The sequence below is a fragment of the Crocodylus siamensis genome, chromosome 3 (genome assembly GCF_052110815.1).
Source record: "Crocodylus siamensis isolate JL-2025a chromosome 3, ASM5211081v1, whole genome shotgun sequence".
Classification (NCBI taxonomy): Eukaryota; Metazoa; Chordata; order Crocodylia; family Crocodylidae; genus Crocodylus; species Crocodylus siamensis.
This window is the reverse complement of record NC_143397.1, coordinates 49,867,599-49,894,346: the sequence shown is the minus strand read 5'-3', so window position 1 is coordinate 49,894,346 and position 26,748 is coordinate 49,867,599. Positions and strand designations below refer to the sequence as shown.

Below are 26,748 nucleotides of genomic sequence, written 5' to 3'. Positions count from 1 at the left end.
TCCATGTTCTTGGGGAACCCTGACACAGGACACAGACTGTCTGACTCACAAAGAATCGCACCCCCCCCCCAAACAGAAACTCATTAAGATGCAGTGAGAGAGGCACCTAAAACCCTCCAGATAAGGGTGACAAAAGTGAAACAACTGCCCTAGGTCTTATTTGCATTGGAAATGGGAACAGATGACCATTCATTTACATGAGAGAAGGAGAACAGAAAGCCTGAAGCAGAGACTGCAGTGAATTCTGGGATCAGCGAAGCAAGGAAACACTGCATGACTGGGAATCTGTGGTCCAACTGCTAATCAACCCTTACACCCAGCTCAGCATTTATAAGACAAGTTCTAATCTGGATTTACAAAGGACTTCCCCCCCGCCACACACACCTCTAAGCAAAAGTAAGTTTATTAGGCATCTCGGGCCGTACATTCCCCGGTCCCACTATGGGAGGCCTATGTAAACTTAATTGGCTAAAACTCGGTTGCTGGGTTAGGGAATGCTGAGGCAATAGACTGAGTCAGAGTGGGTATGGGCAACATTTGAACAATGGTACAGGGTTCATCACAGCATCCAGCCCGTTGGAGCCCTGTCCACAAGTGTTGTCATACTTTTCCCAAGATAACTGGTGGAAGTCCTCTCCACAACAAGTTATGAACACTCCAATAATTGCCTGAAGTCTGTTAAAAGACTACAGTAAGATCTGGAAAAGTCATGCTAAGCTGAGGCTTGTTCACAGCAAGTAAATATCCAAAACTCTGATGCTGCAATCTATTGTTTCTAAAAACACCAGGAGATATCCCATCAAGTATACGTGCTATCCATAGGATTGTCAAGCTGGCTCCTAAGTATGTGTTTCCTGAGTATCAATGAAGTTCCTGAGATGTTCCAATCAGATAACCCCTTGTCAGTAGAGAGGACAATTTGATTTACACTATCGAGAATGCTTGAAACAAGCTGAACTGGGGGTATAAAAATCTGTAAAAGAAGCAGCAGTTGCGTGTGCTGACACCACCCACTTTCTTCTGGAGAGGCTGAAGAAGGCAGATCATCTCCCTTCAAGGATTGTGCTGAGAACTTTGACCTGTCAGCTTTGCAACCCGAGTGCCTTGGACTGGTGAGATCCCAGCTCTCTCTCTAAGCATAGATTTCTGAACCTGAACTGTATTAGTTAAGCTTGAGCTAAGTTTCTCCAAATACTTAGTGAAACCAGGGTATACTGTAACTGATTGTGTTTGTCTTTCCTTTGCATGTCTATTACTACCAGTGTCATTATATATTTCATCTACTTAGCAATAAATAACTTTTATAGTCAAACTGGTGGTAATTGGGTATATTTTGCCTTTTTTACTTCCCTTTCCCCCACTTGCTCTGCAGCAATGCTCCTTTTACCTAAGCTAAAGATCCCTGTGTAGCCCAAAAATACTGTGGGGTCTGCTCATCAAGAGGCTAAAAGATTGGGACATGCTGAGTTTGAAACACATAAGGGGATCAGCTTGTACAGGCTGATTGACCCAGTTTGGCTCAAATGTGCCCTAAAGAACTGAATGCTGGCCCATGAGGGTGTCATCTGGACAGCCAGCCAGATTCAGAGGTCTTCTGTTTAACTGTGTGCTTGTGTCCGACTGTAGTTATTGTTGCTCTGATGAACTGATTCTTGGCATATGAGGGTGTCAGCCTGTCAATGCTGATCAACCCAGCCAGGTCAGGCATGTCACGTTAATCTGTGTGTGTGTTTGTGTGTATGACTGATTTGGGGACTGGAGGAACGCAGCCCCAATGAAATGAGTCCTGCAAGATAGCTCCATTAGGGGTGAGGGCTTGCAGGGGGAGACATACAGCTCCGTATAGAAACACCAGTAACACAGGCAGCACATTGATAGAATTACCAAAACCCTAGCCCTAATAAATGAGCACACCCCAAAGTAGTGGGCAAATCTGGTAACAGGGTGGAAACTTACAGAAACACTAAAATGCTCTAATTCTGAATCTTCACACAGTACATGGTTTTCAATTACTCTGGAGAAAAGCAAGAGACCTAGTAATCATGCAGAGCTGAGCAACAGAAAGAAGGCTTGCATATTCTGAAAAGCCAGGGCCTTTTACCATAAGTTCAACACTGGCCTGCACACTTTTTCTGTAACACCAGGATTCCCAAAACTGTTTCCAAGTTGCCTTCAGAGGAGATTATTAATGCTCACCTTATTCCAATTACAGAATACAAGTACTGAATGTAAATGCATAAACAATGGTATAGCTCATATGTAGCCATATCCTGGAAGAAATGTTTTATCTGAGCCACTATAGCCTGAAATCAGGACAACTAGTTGCTTGACAGCAAGTGACATTAATAGTGTGCATGTACCTAACCTAGTCTCTTAAATTCTAATCTAATCTAAATTCCCTTCTTTTCTTTTAAAATCCCAGTGAGTTTCTCTCTGCAGAAAAAAAAGGCTTTTATTGTGGGGGGGTTTAATGCATTGTAAGATTTATGTTTTACAACAGTTTCTACAGGTGGTGAACATATTTTTAATTTGTCCCCCATAAATGCCCACAATATCTCTGCTGATAAATCATCTTTGAAATCATATAGCAGTTACTATTTTGCCTGACAACCTAATGATAGATAGTTTGACTGGAGAACACAAGGGATCTGATTTGATTTTCTTTCATGATACTGTAAGCATCAGTCAAAACAACTAGACCAACAGCTTGGAGCTGTAAGATTCATGATTGAAAGTCTGGCAGAGTTAAGTTAAACTCTTTCATAAATTAAAGAAGATTTTGAAAAAATGAAGGGAATCTTTAGTTTATTATTAAATGGCTGAAAGCCACGTTCCCAGAAACAACATTAAAATGAAGGGAAAGAAAAATCATCATGTGTGTCGTTTTGAGTACCAAGTTCAGATACCTAACTGATCCAACGTGACACTTCTTCCAAAAGTTATGGTCTCATTATTCATTGTCCATTCCTACATAACCATATGCAACAGAAAACGTCAGTGTAGTTTTAATGGAAAGATACTGATTGCACAAAAATCAGCAAATTGAAGAAATTCCCATAATAATGTTAACCCCATCTGCTTGCACATAGGCCCTGCAAAAAGATCTTTCTTCACAGCAACATATAACACGGATGCTGTGACACAATGTACCAAGCAACACGGTGCATAAAGGAAAGAGAACTTCTTTTCGTAATTAAAGCATCATGCAAATAACATCCCATATTTACATTACAAGTGACCTAGCTCTCAAGCAGACAAACCAAGTGACGGTGTTTCTATTGCTGTCTTCTCAAAACTGAACTTCTTGAACTTTGTGACATTAAATATGAACCTTAAATATTCCTTTAATCAGCTTTCATACATGCAACATTACCAATTCTTAACTGAAGATGCATTTAGGATAAAGAACACTGGTGTTGAAGAAGGACAAACTATTCTGTAGTAAACATACATAAAACAGTATGCAGGTAATTTAATGTTTTCTTTAATTATGTATAGCAGGCAAAAGCCATATAGGACATCCTGATGCTTTAAAAAAAAAATAATAATAATAATAGTAATTACACAAATACTGGTGATCTAATGCTTCAGAGCTCTGAATCAGCCAGACCATACTGACAATGTAACAACTACTTACTGTAAAAATTATAAGTGCTACCTCACTACTGTTTTCCACATGTTCAACATCTAAAATGCAGCTTTAAGTGAATTTTATTCTTCATAAGAAAATAAAAATCTTGATAACTGATACAGTCAGCATTTTATCTTGTAGAAAAAAGCTCTCAAATCAGATGTGTACCCAGGAGTGGGAAAGGAGGGGAGCTAATCTCCAAGAAGCAATTGCTTCAGTGTTATACTGGAAGATTTTCTTCAGAAGTGGAAGAGCAGAACTGGGGGCAATGGGTGGGCATGGTCCAATGCCCCATTAAACTCCATCTCTTAGGCCAGATATGGATATTACACTTTTACTGGTATAAATGATCAGAAACTGGTCTATACCCATAACAGTACAGAAGTTTCGCACACAAAGACTGGTTTGAAAATGACAGAAGCCATTTGCCTCCCCCACCAAAGGGCAAAAGTGGATTCTGTTTGCTACTGATCTAAACTATGAGACTTAAAGAAAACCACAACTTAGATCGATTCCACCATGGGCTTTTTGAATGACAGTACCTAGCCTTAGGTCTCACATCTTAGATGCAAATTCTGAAGGCAAGAACTATGCCCAGCAACGTAAGCATAAGTTGGTCCTATTAGGTATAAAACCAATACATATAAGCAGCAATAGTAAATAATTTAAGGCCAGGATTTGCCAGTGGTTACTAAGAATTTTGTGTATGCTTGAACTTCAGAAAATGTCCAGCATCTGCCCACAGGGTCAGTTCCCCAAAACATGTTTTAATGAGGAATAGGAAACCTGAGGCCAACCCCCCTCCTCCCCAAAAACCCCCTCACTAACGAAACTCCTGGTCAAACAAGAGAACAATGCTTCTGATGAGAGATGCATAACTTCTTCCCCAGTGAGATTTTAAAAGGTATTAAAAAGTCTACGTGGTTTAAAAAAATTTTTTAAAAAGCACATTATAAACAAATGAAAACAAGCCATGTGTTAAAGTAGCTTGTTTTTCAAAGACCTTAAATATACAGGAATGTTTATGCTCATTAAAAGCTGCCTTAGTCTCTCTTCAATTTACTCTAAAAAACAGATAGGTTATATTAAAAACACATAAAAATGATAAATTGTTCATCATACCATTCTTTGTTAAATCTTTGAGCCAGAACTATCCCTATTGTTTTGTTTCAAGATATTAAGTAAATAAAAAGACAAAGATGCTTTTAAAAAGATTTAGTGATCAGAACTGAGACTCAGCTTTCAGTCTGTTCTAATCCTGTTGTGATTTGGAAAATCTTAAGCAAAAAAGAAATAAAAAAGATACAGGGAGAGGGGTGGATTTCAGCTTGTAGTGCCAGTCACAAGTAAATAGAAAGCTTAGACAATTCATCCTTGAAGGCTGAAGAACAGAGATTGTACAAACAGCATTCAGCATACCTGGTTAGTCTCCCAACCCCTGGAACTGTCAGTCAAAAACTGTATTCTTCAACAGAAAAGCAGAAAGCATGTTGAGTCACGTGGGAAAACATCAACAGAAACAAAGGCCTACAGAAAGGAAATTCTAATGCTCTAATTCTATTAGCAGCCTAGAGACCAGGTCACACAGGAAAAACAGAAAGACTCGGGACTGTTCATCATGGAGAAGAGAAGACTCAGAGAGGCTTTGGTGGCAGCCTATAAGTATATCGGGGTGTACATCAGGGCCTAGGGGAGCATCTATTTACCGAGACCCCCCAGGCGAAGACAAGGAACCATGGGCACAAACTGACTGAAGATCATTTAAGGCTAGAAGCAAGTTACAAGCTGAGTGCTGGGTTTGGAACAGGCTCCTCCCAGAAGTGGTACAGTCACCCACCCTGGCGATCTTCAAAAAGTGCCTTGATGCCCATCTTGCTGGGGTCATCTGATCCCAGTGGTCTTTCCTGCCCAAGTGTAGTGGGGCTAGACCCGATGATCTCTAAAGTCTTTTTCCAGCTTCTGACATTTATGAAACTATCTATGAAATAATAATGTTCTCAAAATATTGATCAAAACATCCAGCTCTTGCCAAACAAGAGGCAGAACTTCTGGAAATCCAACAATTCTGTTGAAATATCAAGTCCTGGGAAATCCAATCATTACAGATGGAAGGATGCTATAAAACCCTGAAAGTTTTCAGAAGTTCATGCTCATTATACTAGTACTCCTTACAACCCCTGGAGAGTTAGAACTCTGGAGAACACAATTCAATTCCCCATTTCACTTCAGTTTACTCTATAAATTTAGGCAAGTCAAGAAGGGCTTATCTGCATACACAATTGTGTACAAACTCACCCCCTCACTTGCCCCCATGTACACAATTATACAGAAAACTTTAAAAAAACCCTTTGTCTAGGGGTTTGTTTACATAATATAGTAGGAGCTGAATCTGCATTTAAGAAAATAGAAAAAAAGTTACATCAATACAAAAGCTGTGTACAGTTTCTATTTGCTTTAGTGTCTATGTCTAAGTACCTCATCTCTAAAATCTGGATAATTCCACATCTCTTCTTCACAGAGGTACTGTTTACCAAGAGCAAACACATTAAAGGATTATGAGCAGGTCAAATACTGTCAAACCAGCTATTTAAAAACATGAAAACAAGCCCAGAGACACCAGCTGTGCTTTCAGCTGATGAGAAAGTGAAACCCCAATCACCTCCAACGTCCTAAATACTCCACAAACAATGAAACAGGGAGAATGTGGAGACCTAGAACATATACTCAGGATGTACAAAAACCGAACACCCCAAGTGAAATCCTGACATTGCTTAAGTCAATGGCAGTGTTGCCACTACAGTCAAGATTTCGCTCTCTGGATACAGACAAATAAGAATGTTTCCCCATGCCCAATTGTTGCTATTTTTGTTTCTTTCAGAAACACCAACCTAAATGAGATGTGCCCAATATTTAAACAAGTAACTCTTTATTATAGTAACAAACACTTTGCAAGTGACATCAAAAGTGACATACCAAAGACAAATCAGGTTACAGAAACAGTCAAACTGATATTAGGTTTTTCCTAGGTAGGTGTCTAGTTAACAACAATGCTTCTTGAACTTGGTTGGGAGGGGATGTACTGAGCAAGAAGGAGAAGGGGAGTGGGGGGAGGGAAAGTCTGCTAATTCCAGGAACAGTTCACCTGATTTAAAAAGTGTGAAGCTTCAAGTCAGGGAGTGTAGTGTGTTCAACCAACCCTGGAAATATTTCTAGCAAGGCTTTAAATATTGTGCCTGGGTTTATAAACATTTTGTTGACTTTGGGTTTTTTTGCTCAACTGTCTTAGATATATACACTGTATTTTTATCTCCTGTTTCTCATAACTGATTAAGACAAAAGCAGATCTGGAAATGTATAGTCATGGATTGTTTTAGTTTTCCCAGATATGTTTCTAAAGCAAAATTGTGTTTTATGGTATGTATGGCAGTTGAATAATCATAGGAAATTAGGGTTTGAATGGACATTTTTTTTCCTGTTTTTGTGACACCTATCACAACAGGAAAAAAAATATCCCTTCCAACCTTAATTTTCTATAATACAATTATAACTATAATAATATAATTATTTAACTGCCAAACACACCATAAAACAGAGATAAAAATACAAACTTTTAACTAACTGTTTATTTTCTCAAAGTCTCTTCCTGACTTTTAATAAAAGAACAAATGCACTTTATTTGGCAGGACTTGAGGATGAAGGATTGTGTGGATCAATCATATTTCAATGTGCAGGAGTGGTCTAAATTACAGACCTGAATTTTCTACTTGTGCAGTGAGGGAAAAAAAAACAGTACCGTCTTGGACTACATGTCATCCATTGCATCGTTCTATATCTGGGGTGAAATCATGGCAAAATTCCCTCTGCATGTAATGAAACCAGGATTTTACCCCTATTCTCTACTTCAAGCAAGCACAGAAATCAAAATAGAAGAAGGGGCAAGGTTAGGAGTTTTTACACACACACATGCATGTACAGGTACAAACGCACTTTATTTTTTACATAAATTTTTATATAAAAATATGTTAATCTTAAAAAAGATTTTAGTTTCTCATTTGAAGCCGGATGAATGGCTTGCTTTGTCATTAGAATAACACATTTTGAACAATTTTCGAAGAACATTCTGTCAGTGAGGTAACCTGAGGTCATTTTGTGACAAGGTCTTTGCTTTGCTTTGCTTTGCATGTAGAAACTTGCACTAAGTTTCACACTTCTTCAATGACATGGACTATAAAGATAACAAATTTTCTGAGCTACTGAACATCTACAGTTCTTCTTGACCAGGTGGAAATTTGATTCTTAGCATCTCTGAAGTTCAGGCTTAAAATTCTTTACAGTTAGTTATGTCAAAGTTACTGTCATGCACCAAATTCAGACCTCCCTCCATGACATTCTGGGAAATTATTTTGTCCAAATGACTGTACTTACACATAGTCTCAGAAATTTTTCTAAGAGGTCATTAGGTTTGAGACTGCATATAAATTACATTGTTTAGTTTATGAATTTTTCAAAAAGTCCATTCCACCCCCACCTCTGTCCTCATTACAGACAGTACTCTAGGGCAATGCCCAACCTGATCTGTTCTCTAGCTTCACTCTGCTTGTGAATTCACAAACTCTACAGTACCCACAGCATGCTGAATGATCCAAAAAAAGTCTTACCAGAAAGGCTTGTATGTTTAGAAGTTCTTAATATAACTGAACTGAACTAAACTGAGAAAATTAAAAATGCAACTTAAAATCAGGGGAAGTAAAAACTGTAAATGTTCACTCCCCTACAGATTATTGTTTGCCATTTACAAGAAAGAAGCGCTTAGGTGCTTCCATAAGTCAAAGACTGAAGTTTGCTCCAAAAATTTTATATTCTCCTTACTTGAGGAGACACAGTGGGGGGACAAAAGGGACAAATATGTAGGGAGACCATAAGTTAGCAGTGAAACTATTATTATTTGTGCATATGCATTTCACCACATATGCTGCATAAACAACCAGGGCAAAGATGAGAAAAAAACTGAAGTCTACAAAGAAATAAGAGGAAGAGGAAGTGGAAAAAAAAAACCCACAAGAAAAAGGAGAAGAAAGGCCAAAAAAAAGAACAATTAGGAAATTAGAAAACAGTGATGTAAGCTATCACTAATCAGTTAAATCTTTCCTGGAATATTTAGAGCTAAAAAAAAAAAAAATATTAGAGAGAAAACTAGATTTTACATCTCTACATGTTATAGTCCTGCCTACACACTATAGTGTTATATCATGGATCTAGCACAAAAAAACATTATTTCACTTAACTGACCCATTACAAATCTAACTCTTGCACACACTTCTCTTTGTTGAATCTCAATTATGAGTATGTGCCTTATGGGTGAAAAGATTAACAAAAATGACTACCTGCTTCCTACATGCTCGTTCTTGCTCCTAATAACATCCAACTAGGGCCTGCTCCAAAGCTACCTAATTCTTAGGTACTGTATATTAGTTTCAGAAATACTTCATAAGTTAGCAGGTGCTGCTGCTTCAACTAAATTGACAAAGCATGAAGGACAATAAATTATTCTTCTGCTTTAAGGCTAACATTGGACCTTACGTCACAGCTATCATCCTTGCATGCATGACTAGAGTGAACTTCCACAAACTTTAATCAGTGACAACAAGACACTCTCAGTGCCTCAGCTTACTGATCCAGCTCCTAAGAGCACACAGAGAGAGTGAAACAGTGTTCCCACCACTGCAATGCAGACCACTTTCATTACAGCAGAGCCTCTCTTAACTGAGAGCAGGAGGAAAGAACACAACACTATACATGGTGCAGTGGAACTATGCATCTGTCTGGGGTAGCACATATTCAACTATGCCAGTGGTTCTCAACCTTTTCAGAGGCAGGACACTTCTCCAAAATTTTCTGGAATTCGGAGGCATTCTGGTTGTGAATCACTACCTGAGTGGTTCTCACCAACAGTGCTGCCACACACTCCTACCTATATTTAGGGTTACCTGACAAATCTAATGCAGGTGGGAACAGAGGCATAACTAATAAGTTTTATGCCCAAGGCAAAACTCCTCTACTTCCATTGGGGGTACACCACAAGGGTTTGGGAAGTAAGTTGTTCTTACCTGTCCTGTGTACCCCTGAACTTGGCTTCTCCCAGCCAGGCAGTGCCAAAGGCTGCTGCAACCCACCCCAGTTCCTCAATTTTTGCTCCACAAATTCCATGACTTGGCTGCTGAAGCCCATCCTGGCTCCTCTGGATGGTCAGTACAAAGGCTCAAAGCTAGAGTATGCACTCTTGCCCCTCCAGGTCCACCCTTGTACGCTCCTCCTGGAAACAGACAGGCATGAGACGGTCCTACCTACCCAGCACACCTCTCTTTCCAGGAGGAACATATGGCATCAGACCAGGAAAAGCTGCGTGAAATTTCCTATCTGGCTCTACAAGAAGCAGGCAAGGTAGTTCCCCCTGGCTCTGGCAGCACCTGCACCCGTCATGCCCCTGGAAAGGTCTTATAGCCCCTCAGGAATCACTCATCTAAGCCCTTTTTCAATAACCCAGGAGATGGATGAAAAGTACAATTTAAAAGATGTTTATAGATATTAATTCACAAGTTGCTGGTTCTTTATTTTCTTCCTTTTTAAAGTCTTAAGTTGCTGAAATAAATGCTTTATATTAGTGTTTCTATTTCATTTCCTAATTGTTGGTAGAATCAGATTTCACATATATTTTTCCTGCACTAAATATGCTCATTTCTGCTGAAAGACGAGCCTACTAAACAAAAATGATAAAGGGAGCCCATGCTGTGCGTCATCAATACCACCACCGGATATATTGAGCTTCTACAAGTAAAACAGAACTGAGCTTTAAATAGATTAAACTTATTTATCAGGGTTTATAGTTTGAACTTAAACACCTTAGTCACTTTGGTGTTTCAGGAAGTTTCTACCCTATTCTATGTTATAAAAAAGGAAAATCAGATACCCAGCCAGAAGTGGCACTGAGAAAAGCAGCAATGTAAAACAAACAAACAAGCAAAACCCAAACAAACTCTAAACTACATTTTTAAAGGAAATGCTTTAAATAAATCAGGATTTAAAAACTCCATTTTACAAGCACTAAAGTTTATGTTCAAGACAAATACAGTATACTGACAATGAAATTTTACTTGCTCAATTTTTGCTCTACAAACTTCCATAAGGATGCTTGAGCATCTCTGCAACTACTGATACCATAGCAAGAAGCTAAAAAACCCAGCTGTTTAAAAGGGCAGTCTGCTCCTCTCAGAGATGTACAGATCATTTGTACAAACAACTTTTCTTACAATGACAGCAACAAGACTGCATCCAAACCAAGTTAAGCTGAACAATGATAAAACATACTAGCCAACTAAAACAAAGTTACCAATTACTGAGATATACAATGAAAATAAGATAAATATATCCAGGCAAAACACTGCCAGATGTAATTATTACTTATTACTACTTCTTCACTCCTCTGTCTGAGTGGACTCCAACAAATGGTACTATGTATTAAAGGCAGATCCTTAAATGCAGTTTCATAAATGAACAAATCACTGGAAAGTGTTCAATTCCCAATCCAAGTTTACAGACAAAATGAACAAATGGTTCCAAAGTTTGAAATTATCCCCAAAAATGTATATATAAACCCCAAATATCTCTTAACAAGACATTTGCAATGGGTATCCTTATTCCTGATATCCAGGCTAGGTGCGGGTATTCAAAAAGCCTGAGGCAGAATCGATGCAACCTATGTGGTTTTCTGTGAGCGAGGTAGTTTAGATTGGTAGCGAACAGAACACACATCTGCCCTATTGTTGGGGAAGGAGAAAGTCTTAGACTAGGTTCCCTCATTTTTTAAATCAGTCTGCATGCACCAAACTTCTTTTACGTTATGGGTATAGACCAGTTTCCAATCACTTACTTCTGTAAAAGTGTAATGTCTGTAATTGGCCCAAAGAACACAAGATATGCCTTTGGCCATGTGTGGTACCATACACATAATTATGTCTTTGAAAGAAGTACCAATATATAAATGTTCATATAAATCCTAGAGCCTCCAAAATTCCCCTTTCAGTCACAGATTGGATGAACCTTCAGATGTTACTGCCCTTGCAATTTCAAGATTCTCCTTCTTTGTTTCTCTCTCTACTTCCAGTTTTAGGATGTATTACATTTCTAATTTTGTTTCTTGTTCTTACAATTTAAGACAATGTATCTACATTATTTAATGGCAAAACCAAAATATATAACATGCTTGTAAGTAATGTATACTTAAGCGGATATTTTTCAAATACCCAAAGGCACACAAGAGTCTACCTTACAAAATGATATTATACTAATGTACTGTATTACATTACTGTATTTTAAAATCTAACTGGACTTCATTTTAAAGTATCACTGGACATAAGTTTCATAAGCAGCAGCTATCACATATAAAACTTTTTCTAAAAGGCAAAATGGAACCTTCTCTTATGAAAGACACCAGGTTTCAGAAAACACATTTAAACATACTTGGCTCTGAGTAGTTTAAGTTCTTTTGGAAACACTTTTGCAGCTCAAGATTTCTTTTCCTACCAATGTCATCTTTCACTTTCCTTTTTCTCCCAGCCCCATTCTAATGTAGCTGGCAGTTAATACAGGTTTTTCTACCACAATGCTTGCACCAAAAGAAAGCCCATACGTGTCTAAAAATCCTGAACCACATTCTTCTCTAGAGAACGTCCATTCCAGTCAACAGGGTTATACCAGATGTGAATTTGATCCCTTATTATTATATCATCAGTGTGTCATCCAAGAAAGAACAAAATACTGCTTTGATTAGCCAACTAAAGGCAATTTTGTCATAGCTTTTTAATTCTTTTCAGGGTTTTTAATGGCTGCTTTAGTAATTAAGAGCTGGATCTAGCAGCTGTTACACCTGCAAGGAGCCTCTCAGATATCATGACTACAGGTTGCTTGCTTACACAGCAGTAGATCATTTTGCCAAAAAAAGATCACCAAAAAAGAACTTTCACTGGTGACAGACAGTTTAAAGTCAAAGATGTTGAAAGCCTGCACTGACTTCAGGCACCCCAGTCAAGTTTATCAAGGTGTCAAGTTTGTGCATACAGGATAGCAACCATCCAGCGACAGAAACAACAGGGTCAGTGATAATATCTTACAGTGCTAACTTTCAAACAAGCAACTTAATCCTTTATTATTGTTCCTGACACTTTCCAACTTAAGATACGTGGAGACAAGTTTCTGCCTGTGACTGACAAAAGAAGAAGCCACTGTAGGAGGCATACATTTTCTTCTCTCCCTTCCCCCAGTTGACTTCTTCATCTATCTTCCCCACAGCCACCATCAAAACCACTTTCAGTTTCACACAGGGGTATGTATAGACATTCAGGGAGGTTAGGGGGATATTAGATTGAGTTAAAAATAGCCACCTAAAGTAAATCGGAATGGGAGGGGAAGTTGGGAAGATATCAGGGGGAGAAGCCAGCAAGCTCTACAGAAGAATCAGGCAGGTAAGCAGGGAGGATTGTGGGGACAAGTAGGATTTATAGGGGGCAAGGGGGGGGTAGGCAGCATCACTGCAGGGTTTGGGGAGTTACACAGGGTCCCCACGGGGGAAGGAGGTTGCTGAGGAAGGAGACTGCTAGGGCCGGGAGGGTTTGGCAACATCTGGGGGGGCTCATGGTGTCCATGAAGGGGTCTGGGGAGATGAAAGGGAGGCCTCTGTTCCTCACCTCCCAGAACCAGGGGCTACTTTTAGCCCCCAAATGCCACATTCCCAGATGAACAACCCCCCCCAATCCTGCCCACCCACTCCAATTTGCTTGCTCAACTCCCTGCATTGGGAACATCTTGTGGGTAGGGGGTATGGCAGGCTCAGGGGTTGCTGGCTGGTTCCAAGGGGAGTGTGGGTATGGTGAGAGGCCAAGTGTCTAAAAGTAGCCTGGTGCCAGGAAGGAGGCAGGAAAAGTGCTGTGCTGGGACTGTGGCCAGCAGCTGGGTTTCCCAGACCTAGGGCAGTACCAGGAACTGTACAAAAGTTCAGGGCAGTTAAATAGGTCTAAAAATGGCCAACCCAATTGAAGCTAGACTAGCTCAGAGGTAGGGTTAACTTAAATCAGGTCAGCCATTTTTAAACCAATCTGTCTTGAACTTCTGTACAGTTTGCACTTGCTGGACTCGATGATCTTCCGAGGTCCTTTCCGGCTCTAAAGTCTATGAAATATCCACCTAATTAGGGATCTAAATGTAAGGTCCACACCTAGGTGAACTAAGTTAGACCAGCTGGACATTTTAAATGTGATCTAACCTCTCCAAACATCTGTATGTATCCTACGTGTTCCATCACATCATTCCAAATGCACTGCTAATGATAACCAGTAAGAAACAAGTTTGTGATGAGAAATGCCAGAAGAAAAATCCAAGAAGATTTAGGTTTGCATATTCCCAAGAAACAAAACAAACTCTTTATACAGTTCTATAACAGACTGCATCTGCATGACTGAATTCAGTTCTGGATATTACATTAATAAATAAATAAAACAGATAAATAAAAATACAGAAAAAATGGAGGGTATTTACAGAAGGGCAAGAAAAGTCACTTGGGCCTGGAGCATGATTCAGAGGGAGAAAATGTGATTTGAAAAGCCTGGTTAACAAGGGAATGTAATTAGCCACCCTTTGGGTAGCAAGGTATTACTTATTAATGTACAGAGATCAGGAACTTTGGGATAAAATTTAGAAAGGAAAAGTACAAGACAAACTCTCTTGAAAGTATAATTTAGTTGATTCTGGAATGGTTTTCCAAGGGGGATGGGGCAGTGGTGGGTGGGAATCAAGACACTTCTACTGACGCATTAATAATTCCTTTTCAATCTAGTATACAAAGGATCATCAAGAACAATCTCACACTAATTAGTCTTCTAGAATTTATCCATGTCTGTTTTCTAGCATTTATCTATATGGTCTATCACAGATAGGATTTCTTCTGACAGAAAGGTGTAGGAATTCTGCAAAAGCAGATCTGGAATATGCACAAGGTATATACCTGCAATTTGAAATATGTTCAGTACACTGTTACTCACTTCCAAAAGGAAATCATTCTTGGAAGTTGCATCACAGTTAAAATAAAACAGAATTACCATTTTTCTCCCATTAATTATTTCACTAACAAAATTAGCTTATTTTTGCTCTCTGTAAAAATGTTCTTTTTTCCCCATGAGACACTTCTCCTGAGATGCTTTGCTCATCATCAAATTAATAATTCCACTTAGTTTTCATTTCAATATCAATGTTCCTACTTGCTTTGTCAAAAAATATGAATCAAAGGGTTCATACTTTTTTTTTTTGGCAGAACTGCTAACAGGCTAATCTATCTTCAGATACTTGTTTGTACAAGTCATCCGTTTCAAGTGAGACACTACACAATCATCTCGCCTTCTACTTCTTTTCTTTTCAAAACAGGAAAAAAGTATTTTATTTATTTCACTATTTCCTGTCTAGTACAGAAGGCATAAGCTTTTCAGAGACACTTCAATCAGAAAGCAAAAACCACAAAAGGTTTGCAAAATATTTTGTGCTATTATCTTGTACTGAAAGGATACAAATTTATAGAACTAATCCCTTAAGGCCAAGTTTTGCCATCTATACTCATAGTGATAAATATCTTGCTCCTTGAGTAAACCAGTTAATTTCTAATGGAACACACTGTGTTATAATGCAATAAATTCAATGTGCAAGAGAAGAAAAAAAACTGGCCTTAAATGGTATTCTCCCATTTATAAAAAAACTGCAGTTATATGAGCAAAGAAAGAAACTTATCACATATTAGCATGGGTGTATGTCAATGAAATTGTGATTATTTAGGTTGTGAGAAAGGTTTCCTGTTGAACCACATGCTTAACAAACAAAGCAGCAAAAAACTTTTGTTACTAAATAAATATAATTAGCAGCAACCATTTTTGATGGATTTATTAATTCAGTTATTTTAGGCCCAAATACAATGAATTCCCTGTCCTGTATGCCTCACAGACCTCCAGCAAGATTACAGGTAGAAAGATGGAGGAATGCATATGTTCAAGAGAACTGGATCCTAAGTTTGAACTGTAGGTTTTGAGATTTTTTTTTTTTTTTTTTTTTTTTTTTTTTTTTTTTTTACACATGATCTGCAGTTGGAGGGCAAAGGACATTAAAGGAAGAAATAATTCTTAAAGTCCAAATATCATATGCTGCCCAAAGGGGCAATGAAAGTTTTGCAGAAAACTAAAGAGCAGGCTAGAATTTATTGTTCCTAGGTTTTGGTCAATTTTCTCTCTCTTTTTTGTTGAAGCACAAAAACAGTTTAAACCAAAAGTCTTCAGGGGAGGGATCATCTTTCTATTCTACATTCCTAAGGTGCACTGTGCGTCCTGGGCCACAATGAGGGATCAGAGATATCACAGGAATACAAACAGCAGCTAATGAAAATGGGGGTAGATGGGGTAGTTTGGTTTTCTTGTCATCATAATTATTATAGCCTTAATGTTCAGAAAGGACATTAAGGCTGTTTTTGTAGGAAAAAATTTGCACATTGACTCCAACACCAAGGCTTCCTCCACACACTACGACTGCCCTCACCTCAAAGGCACATGTTCTAGCCTCTGCTAAGAAAGGAATAACATGACTCCTCTATTAGCAAGAGACCACTTTTCAGCAGCATTCTCTGAAGCTACCACACCATGTCACTGAAACTTCAGGAGCAGAGCAGAATTTAAACACAGGCCTCCTACTTTAATGTGTTAACAATGAGCCCAAATCAAAAAATCTTTTAGTGCAATTATCAATTTTATGCCAAATATTTCTCAATGTAAAAAGATCCTATTAATCTATTATACAAAAAGAACTCCAACTCCCAAAATTTGTTACTGATCACTCTCATGGAAATGAAGGGTTCCCCCCCCCCCCCCGAGTACAGAGTCTAGGGGGAAAAAGGCAACTTAGATTTAATAACCACCAGAAAACTTATTACGAACAATTACATTTTTGACCAGGAGCTAAGCACAAACTCCTTGAACAAGCTATAACAAGGTAACATAATTCAACAAGTGTTTCCAAGAACTTTTAGTGGGCTCTTCTTAAAAATAAAAAGGATGAATTGTGTTCAGAATTAACTAAATTAATCAGATTGCTAAACTTTGTAACATTCAAAGCTCTTTGTTGCAAAGGCATGAGGCACTGGTGGGCTGGTGAAATTTTTCATGATGCTGACTGGGAAATTTTCATAACATACAGGATTCCTTGAATTTTGCAGCAAAACTGATCTTATGGAATGATAAATCACCGAGAAACTGATGCACAATAAAGAGACTTCTGGCTGGAGTTTCAGCTCCCACTCTTTAACTGAATTATTTCCATAATTTAATTGAACAAGATCCTGACCACGCTATTAAAAATGCTGCAAGATTTTTAATAGGATGAAGACTGTTGCAACTGGCGTCCTGTCCAAATTCTATATTAGGCTATAACCTGCTGTCTAACCAAATTCCCTCCTGCATGAATACGACAGGGTCATTTCACTTCCTTTTCTGTCAGGAGCAGATGTGGAGTCTCTCTGTTAAGATATTACTGCTAAATTTCACCTCAGACATGGCTGCATTTAACAGAGGAAGTGGTGATCTCTATAGAGATTCCTGTTTCACATAAGTGAGATGTAATTAATATTATACTAAAATGCCTTCATGTCCCCAGCGCAAAGGCACAGGAGAAGTACAAATCAGGGCTCAAATAACTGCAAAGGAATACTACGAAAACCAGTTAACTGTTCCCTTTTTTTAAAACAATCTGCTCTTATTTTATTTACTTCTCCCCTTATTTTGGATACTGAGATCACAAAAGCTTGTGACATGTACCAAAGTAGATATAGGCAGGGGGGTTGTATTAACTAAAGTGTGGGGGGGAGTAGATCAATAAATCTTCTTTGTGGACATCTCTCATCTTTAGTAATTGAGAGATTTCATAGATTTCATAGACATCAGGGCTGGCAGGGACCTCGGGAGATCATTGAGTCCAGCCCCCTGCCCAAAGGGCAGGAAGTCACCTGGCGTCATAGGATCCCAGCAAGATAAGCATCCAATTTACTCTTGAAGGTGTTCAATGTAGGTGCTTGAACCACCTCCGCTGGCAGACTGTTCCAGACCTTGGGGGCTCGGACAGTAAAGAAATTCTTCCTTATGTCCAGCCTGAAACGGTCTTGCAGGAGTTTGTGACCGTTCGAACTAGTCATCCCTTGGGGCACTCTGGTAAACAGACGTTCCCCCAGATCCTGGTGGTCACCTCTGATAAACTATCACCCCTGAGCCTACGCTTTTCCAGGCTAAAGAGTCCCATGTCTCTCAGCCTATAAATGTAGTGAGTTGTGTTAGATTGAAGTTAAGTAAAAGGCAGGGTAGATCTGTACCTTACAGACGTAACCAAAGGCTCCTACCCTGGGGGTTTTTAAGAGGAAGTTAGATGAACATCTTGCTGGGGTTGTCTGACCCCACTATTGTTTCCTGCCATGGCAGGGGGTCGGACTAGATGATCTACTCAGGTTCCTGCCGACCCTAGAAACTATGAAATACATATATGTAGATGCACAGATATGTGCATACACATACATATACATACATACAACATGCATGTGTCCATATATACATGTACACACATACATATACACATATAAACCAACCAAAGTAGATTGTACACACACACTAGTATATGTGTGTGTGCGTTTACAAGCAGAAACAAGCTACGCACACCGGTATGTTGTGCGGGGGGAGGGGGGGGTCTGTGTGTGTGTGTTTACACAGAAGTAATATAAACCCATACATACACATTCATACATACTGATGTGTGTATATAAATACATACAAATCTACTTTGGTTAGTCTACAAGGTGTCCGTGTATGTGTGTATATGTGTGTGTGTGTGTGTGTGTGTGTATATATATATATATATATATATATATATATATATATATATATATATATATATATATGTATACACACACACACACACACACACACACACACACACACACACACACCTGCAAGCCCACGTATGTATGCGTGTGTAGACTAACTTAAGTGGGCAGGGTGCACATGTATGTGTCTATACCCATGTCTAGGTACACGCGTAGTGCACAGGCACATGCTCCAGGCACGTGTGTACACCCCCCATGTATCCCCTGCACGGTGCCCTCCCCGATCAGCCCCAGAGCCCGCGGGAACAAATGGGCTCCCCAGGCCCCGCGGCCGCTCCTGCCCGCCCCGACGCCGACTCACCGCTGGGGAAGGGCTCCATGTCCCCGGCAGAGCCGCGGCGGGAGCAAGCGCCGAGACGCGCAGCTGCAGCGCTCACTGCTCCCCGCGCCGCCGCCGCCGCATGTTCACGGGCCCCACCGGGCCAGCCCAGGCGCCGCCGCTCCCGCCCGTCGCAAGGGCCCCGCTCAGCGGCGGCGCCTCAGCGCTGATGAGCCCCGAGCGACCATTTTCTGCCCGGCCTCCGCCGCCGCTGCTCACTCCTCCCCCCCCGCCAGCGCTGGGCCGGGCCGGGTTGCGGCCGCCTCACAACCTCTTCCTCCGCCTCCTCCTGCTGCCGCTGCCAGATCCGGCGCGCTCGGGTCGGGCGGCTGCTTTCTTTCCTCGCCCCGCTTCTTGTCCGTGGGTCAAAGCCTTGAAACCTTCCCTCGCAAAGTTTCTTCTGCAGCCGCGCTCGACACCTTCTGCCCGCGGGGCCGTGTCTGACGCATGACACTGCCTCATAAACGCTCCTTTGCAGTCATAGAGCCGCAGACAACGAGGGCTGGAACCGGGGACCCCCGGAGGTTACCTCGCCCTCCAAGCAGGACCGGCCCAGCCAGGGCTTTGTCTACCCGGCTCTTAAAAACCTCCAAGGATGTTGGCACTTCAAGAGGATCTCTCAGCAGCCACCAACAGGGTCCCCCTCCAAGCAGAGAATGGCTCACTTCTAATCCTAGTAAATCTCCAAGGCCCTGATGGACCTGAGCAAAGACTCTTGCATGGTGCATAGCTTCCCTCAGGCCAGTAGTGAGCTCCAAGGAAATGCCTGAAGATTAATTATTCCCTGCAGGCATCCTGAGGGTACAATAAGCGCCACCCTGACCTAAACAGTCCAGGCAGAAGCAGCCATCACTAGTTTTGGCAGATTTAATTTAGGCCTGCTGCTGGTTTTTTCTGGCAGGCACACTTAATGGGAGTCATGCCTCCCTGAGAAGCCGCTTTTGGAAAGGAAGGGGAGAGAACAGAAGTTAATGGCACAAAAAAAAGCTGACAAGTGAACAGCAGAGACTCCCTGTGCCTGAAGAAGGGTGATTGCGCCCAAAAGCTTGCGAAGAACTTTTTTCCAACTACTCAGTTAGGCTCATAAAAGACATCACATCTACTCAAAGCACCTCACCTGACAAGTGATTCCACATTGTCCTGGAAGGGTTCAGAAGGCAAAGAGGCAGGAGTCCCAACCTCGCTTATTCAGTTATTGATTTATTTAAACTTCCATTTTCAATCTTATTCTTTCATTTATTTTTAAATATGAAGGACAATGAATGCTTCGGTTTCACAGAATCAGAGAAGTAGGGCTGGAAGGGACCTCCAGAGATCATCTTGTCCAACCCCCAGCATGAAGCAGGATCATCCTTATCAAAACCATCACATATAATTCATAATCTAAACTCTGCATAAGAGTACCGTCAACCTTGACGCAACGTAGACCTAAAACCCTAACCTGCCACAGGGAAAGCAGGGGAACCAGGACAGCCAAGGTCCTGCTTCTATGAAACGTTACCTATCTCAAGAGATACTGTGCAGAGGGCCACGCTACAGAGGAAGGCAAAAATCCCCACAGGCCATATCAATTTCACCATGAGGTAAAATGACTTCCTGAGCCCAAATATGATGATTAGTCTGACCCTGAACAGCATTGACACACCCCAGTCACACACTGTAGCCAGCCCCCAATGCCTCTGGGAAGGCTTAAAAACCCCTGATACATGTGGCATAAAAGGGGGAAAGCCCAGCAGCATGGGAAATACCCATGGTAGAACATAGGCATCACCACACCTAGATCATCCCTGACCGGTGGCTATCCAACCCCTTGAACACCTCCAATGATGGCGAGTTCACAATTTCCCTAGGCAGTCTATTCCACAGCCTCGCTATTCTAACAGTAAAGGCATTTTTCTGGATATCCAATCCTGAGAAAAATCCAGAATACCATAGCTAACCAAAATGAAACTACAGAATAGACTTTGGTTCAGATCCAAAACAAAACAAAAAAGGATGTAGGTGCCTTTTTTCCACCTACGTCCAAATCTGAAAACTCCTGCTCAGCTGCTACCTAACCCAAGAGGCTCCTCAGTCCCAAAACTGCTTCTGTTTTTGTTGTTAAAGCTCCGCAGGTTCCCAGAGGCCTGCCTTCTGTTTATGCCCAGGAGCACCTCAGTTTTGGCAGGCTGGAGTAACTCAGTGCTTGCTCTGTGCCCCTCACAGACTGGAAATATGGCATTCCCTTTCTTATCTTCCCTGAGATGTCTGCTGGGCATATGTTCTAAGAGCATGGCCAATGCGCTGAGCTGCACAGAACTCAGAGATGATAGTACTTCTGGAATAGGGATGATAGTATTACTACCATCTCCCCACTTTTATGCATATGTTAGAAATATTGTAAATGGAGTATTGTTAGAACTGCACAGTTTGCATCTCGTACCTGATAAGCAGAAACACTACCAAGGACCTTTTATGCTAAGAATCACTCCCTTTTTCTCTCCCCCTGACTTTCACATGCAGATTACAGAAGCTGGAATTCAACTGACTGTGTCCTTGAAAGGGGGGCGGATTTCAACTCTTGGTGACCTAGAGAGCTTTCTGAGCGTGCGTAATTAGCTGATGCATATATGCCTATCCGCCCCGCATACTTAAGTAGTTAATTATAATATACATGCGACGAATGAAGCGACGTAGTCACATATATGTTTGTATGAACCGGAAATGAGCTGTAAGGGTTCCTGTTTCTGCACACATGCCCAGGAGGAAAGAGATAAAAACCCAGTTAAGAATTTCCTCAGTGGGCGGAGTAATCTGAAGTCCTCTGACTCTGCTCCGACCCTATTTGCAAATACACCTTTTGTGCTGCTAATAGTGTGTGCCTGAGAATTATTTGCGAGCCTCCAAAAGAAACAAACCGCTTTTTGCATCACATAGATCAGTGGTTAGAGCCTTCACACAGGTTGTGGGGTGACCCAGATTCAATCAGTCTTGTGCCTGAGGTAGCCCACACCCACCACTCTCAGAATCCTAGTCATTAGGCTATAAGCTATTGTGGGGGAGAAGGTCCACACAACTTTTTCAAGCTGTCTCACTTTCCAAAAAAAGAAATCCAGATTCACTAAGCCAGAGAGAGAGTGAGCAAGCGAGCATGGTTCTCTAGTCCAGTGTTTCTGAACCCATGGGTTGTGACCCAAAAGTGGGTCGTGAACAAACTTTAAAAATGGGTCAAAAATTGATTCTCCTTTAAAGGAGAAAAGCATGGGGAACTGTGGCTTTTCCTTTGTGGGCTGTCAGAGTTCCAGTCTGCAAGAGGCTGCTTGAGGCCCCCTGCCCAACATGCTCCCCCCACCCTGGCCCCACATACCCACCCCCCTGCCCCACACACTGTGGGCAGGGGGCAGTGGGTTGGGAGTGGGTGCTAGGCCATGACTGGCCATCAGTGTTTACAAATAAGTCCTGGTACAAAATAGGTTGAGAACCACTTATTTGGGTTCCAGCCCACACTTCAAGAACTGTTTACACATGTATTGTTTCATGCAAAGGGCTGCAGCATGGTATAGTAGGTGAGTGCCCTAGATCCTATTCTAAATCACCTAAACTCCCTTTTGCATTGTGTAGAGAGTCTAAGCACCTTGAGAGTCTAGATTTCACTGTCAGGGTTCAGGTCTCTAAGGTTGTGCAATGCTCATCAGTATATTATTTAAATCTCTTAATGGATCTAGCCCATAGTTACCAGAGTTACCATTTAATCTTAGGGGTGACACTCCTAATTATGCAAAATGTGATAAGAGTTTTAATGACTTGAGTGATCAAAAGGTCGCTTTTATGTCTTATAAATGTGGCACCTCCTGCAATAAGGAGCCATGTGTGTCCGAATGAGGCACTGGCTCTGCTGTGACTTAAAGTGAGAGTGTTCTGTTACAGGTTGTGAGGGAGCGGGGCCTAGGGGCGGCCGTGAACTCCCTAGTGCCCCCTACCGTCACGTTAGGGTGAACGTAGCACCCTCAGAATCTTGCCCGCCACGACTTTGATGATTAATATATAGTATGGAGGCTGCCTCTTCCCTAGTGGACGGTACTGGTGTTCCTGTCCCTACTCCAGACTGGGGTATCTATATGAGTCCCGCCTTAAGGGCTATGCATGCCTCCAAACCTTCCCCTCAGCACGCCGCAAGCCTCGCAGCTGTTCTGGGGGACATTTGTATGGTCCCTCGCCCCTCAGGTGCCCTCGCTCGGGCCCCGGGGCTCCTCGCCCACCTGGCGCCCCCTTGGGTCGGGCTCCTATCTCCAGCCCGCTCCCGGTGCCTCGGGCTTCTCTTACTGGCCTCCAGCTAAATCGCTGGCGCCCCCTGGGTCCGGCTCGCTAGCGCCGCCTAATAGCTGGATGCCGACGAGAAGCTGGACTCAAGGGGCACCCTTGGGCCGGCTCGCTATCACTTCTTATTCTGCCCCGCTCTGGGGCCCTGCCCTCTCTAGGGCCGGGGCCTAGCGCCTCGCGCCCTGTCTCTGCCCCACTCTGGGGCCCTGCCCTCTCTAGGGCCGGGGCCTAGCGCCCCGCGCTAGGGGCACAGGCGCTCACCGCCGTGCCTGTCCCCTTGACCCTTTGCTGGGTCAGGTTGCCCCACCGGGCAACACCCCACCCTTACGGGCTGGGGTCTGCAACCTTGTACACTGCGCCTCCCTGGCGCAATACGGTGCCTCCCTGGCACCGACAGTAGTGCCCAGCTGGCACTGTGCCCCTACTGGGCACTGGGAACCCCCAAGCTGTTGGGGAGCCCCCATGAGGCCTCCTCGCTCCCCTACAGCCTCACCCGGTCCTCCGGGACAAACTGTAACTCAAACTCCAGCCATCTGGCTGCAACAGAAACACAGAGGCTCCATACGCCTATCCATAACTCCAAGCCCTGCCAGGGCTCTCAGTCCTACCTCCCGTCAGGGTGATCCTGTTCCCCGCATCATCGCAGCCTGTTAGTGGGGTAAGACTGCGACCACCAACTCAGGCCACTCAGCTCAAGCCGCAGAGCTCCTGCAGCAGCCAGAAGGGAACTGTGAGTCAGGCTCCGGCCTAAGCGGTTTATAAAGGCCTGGCCCTGCCCCCTTCTGGCCATGTGACCCGCCTGGTTGCCCTGGTAACCTGCACCTGAGCTGCCTGGGTGATTGGCAGCCCTGCCAATCACCCTCACAGTCATGGGGCACCTACGTGACTCCGTGACACAGGTAAATCAAGCAACACCACTTTTCTCAATACCTGGAATTTCCTTAGAGGTTTCCTCTCTGAGTAGTAACTTTGCTGGGATATTGCACTGTGTCATACAGAAACTTCATAGAAGATGAACAGGGTTCCCTGCTTCTTTCATTTTCAGAACTTTATCAAAGAGTCTTGAAATACCATTTCCCTTCAAAGTTTGCTATTAGTATCAAACATCCCTATGAGACAGGCAGCGCAAATTAAGGACTGGTTACTAAAATTTATATCCCTGGTTGTCCCATCCAAATCAGTTTCCCAAGAGGTCAGTAGGACTACTAAGCTGCATAAATAACAGCACTGAGCATGTTTGCAGTGGTACCTCCTCACAGCTGAACAAAATTATGATGATGATAACACACAACTATGCTGGAGTCATTCATTTAAAAGCTACAGTTTTAGAATACAAAAAGGCATGAGAAAGAAAAAAAGACATAAGATACACAGACCTTCCGTTTTACCATAAAATGTTTATGGCCTTTAGTTCTTGTTCTAGTTGTTCTAGTAATACAAGTGATTAGGAGAAGTGATTGATGATAAATTCTGCCTTACATTAGGTCTTAGTCTAACAATTACCAAAGTGCTATAATGTAATTTGAAATATCACCAAAGGCATTTTTGTATTTACTCAAACTCTTAAATACAGATTAAAAAGCAGGCAGAGAAGACTTACATGTCCATTTTATTTGGCAGTTTTCCATTAGTGTTAACTTTATAGTGACCGTAGATGAAGGATTCTGATCCAGGGTGCTATAGCACCCCAGGAGCCTTGAGATACTTTCAAGGGTGCTGCAGAGTACACCACAATGTTAGCACTATTAGGTGTGCAAACATGATTGACAAGATAAACCCTGAGATTTCAAAGAGGAATCCATAGCATCAAAAACATGCTGAGCTGTTGTGGTCTTTCTGAGTTCTCAGCAAGAAAAAAACTGCTCTATTATTTTTCTTCAGTCAAAAAAATTAAAGTTATCATTTTCTGAGTATGCCTTGAGTCTAAAAAGGTTGAGGACTACTGGTATAGATAGTGAATTCTATCTTTTAATACTGCTAGAGAACCCTCCCTCATTCTGATATTGCTTGGGATAGGTCAAGTGTAGATACAGACTCACAAGCATTTCTCAGGATGTATGCCTCAGAACTGCTTCTTTAAAAAAAGAAAAAAAGGAAATAAAGAGTCAGTCTTTGTGGGCTCTGTGAATTAGGAGAGCTAAGAAGGATTCTCGTGCATATTTGTCTTAACAGACTTGCATTGATTTCATACTGGAACTGAATTAACCCCTTTTGCTAAGCAGATAGGAGGAAGCCACACTGAGTTTTTTAGCTGGGGAGCCTACAGAGTTCAAAAGGTTTAAAGGAAATGAGCTTTCCTCACCAAACTTCCTAAAACATGCCAGAGGGAGTCCAGAGCCAGCCCTAGGGCTTTTTAAACTCCACTAGTGGCCACACTGGTTGGCATCCTCAAGAGGAACTGAAGCAGCTCTGAACTAACCACCTGCACCTGCAGCCTGGCAGACCTGATGATTAAGGCTGTGCTCTCTAGTCCTTGACTAACTGTATGATTAATAATGTGGCATTCTTTTCAATAATACAAGGAGAGCTTGTATTTAATACTTAAATTGCTCTATTATCATATAGCTCTGACATCACAGAAACCAGAAGCTGCTGTAGCTGCTGCCTGTTGTTTTCTCTTGCAGTCCAAGTTTCTCCACAGTTCTAGTTTTCAATATGAATGACCTTTATTTATCACTGCAGTCATATTTGTACACAACCATAACAAGCATTTCACAAAAAAGGAGCTATTGTTTTACATCTTTGTTTCAGCCTGCTACACAACTTGCCCTTCAATATGCAACACTGTTTGATCCATTTTTCTCCTTCAGTTCCTACATTCTTTTTATCATGCTTTCAAGTGACAACTTTTCTTCTTTCTCAAGATCCCTGTTGCATGATTAATTCCATACCTGTGTAAAAATACAAAAGAAGCTTCTAGAATTTTACAAATAAACAGATACAAAATGAAATGTTAAAATGCACCCGCATTTAGTCTTCATCTTATAAGGTCCTAAATTTCCTTTTGGAAATAAGATTTGGGTTCCTAGATCATCTTAGGCACTTTTGAAAATTTTACTTTTTATCTCAATAGTTAAATTGAACTGAGCAGTCTGAACAGGAATTCCAAAGCAGTAGAAACTGACTGTGTGAAGGAAAATGGGGATTGTTTGCAATTTAATGGGCATTTTGAACAGAATAGCAATTAAAAGGTTTAAATTGCATTCCGTTTGGACAGGCTAGAAAGGGTCAATAAAATAGATAAGGGGTATTTTAAGGAGGAAGAGCCATAGGAAGATTAGAACATTACGTTTTTTATGGCTGTGTGGACTGTTCGCCTGAATATGCTTTTTCCGCTCTGCTGTTTTTGTTGAAAGTCATAAAATGAAATAGCTATAATAAAAGCCTTTAAGTCTTTGAAATTAAATCCATAGATTTTCTCTCTCTTGGGATATTGTCAACATGTTTGTAACTCATTTCTCATATCATTTACATCTCATTTGTGTTAAAAAATAA

General features: G+C 41.6%; 1 protein-coding gene across 1 annotated transcript in view; it reads right to left on the bottom strand.

Moving 5' to 3' along the window:
• LNPEP (leucyl and cystinyl aminopeptidase) overlaps positions 1 to 19,427 on the bottom strand; it is an 86,697-nt gene extending 67,270 nt beyond the window's left edge. The window contains exon 1 of the mRNA XM_090038317.1: positions 18,937 to 19,427. Within this exon, the coding sequence (XP_089894443.1) occupies positions 18,937 to 18,955 (19 nt within the window). The 5' untranslated portion in view covers positions 18,956 to 19,427. The remainder of the gene's footprint in view (positions 1 to 18,936) is intronic.
• Between the last annotated feature and the right edge of the window lie 7,321 nt (positions 19,428 to 26,748).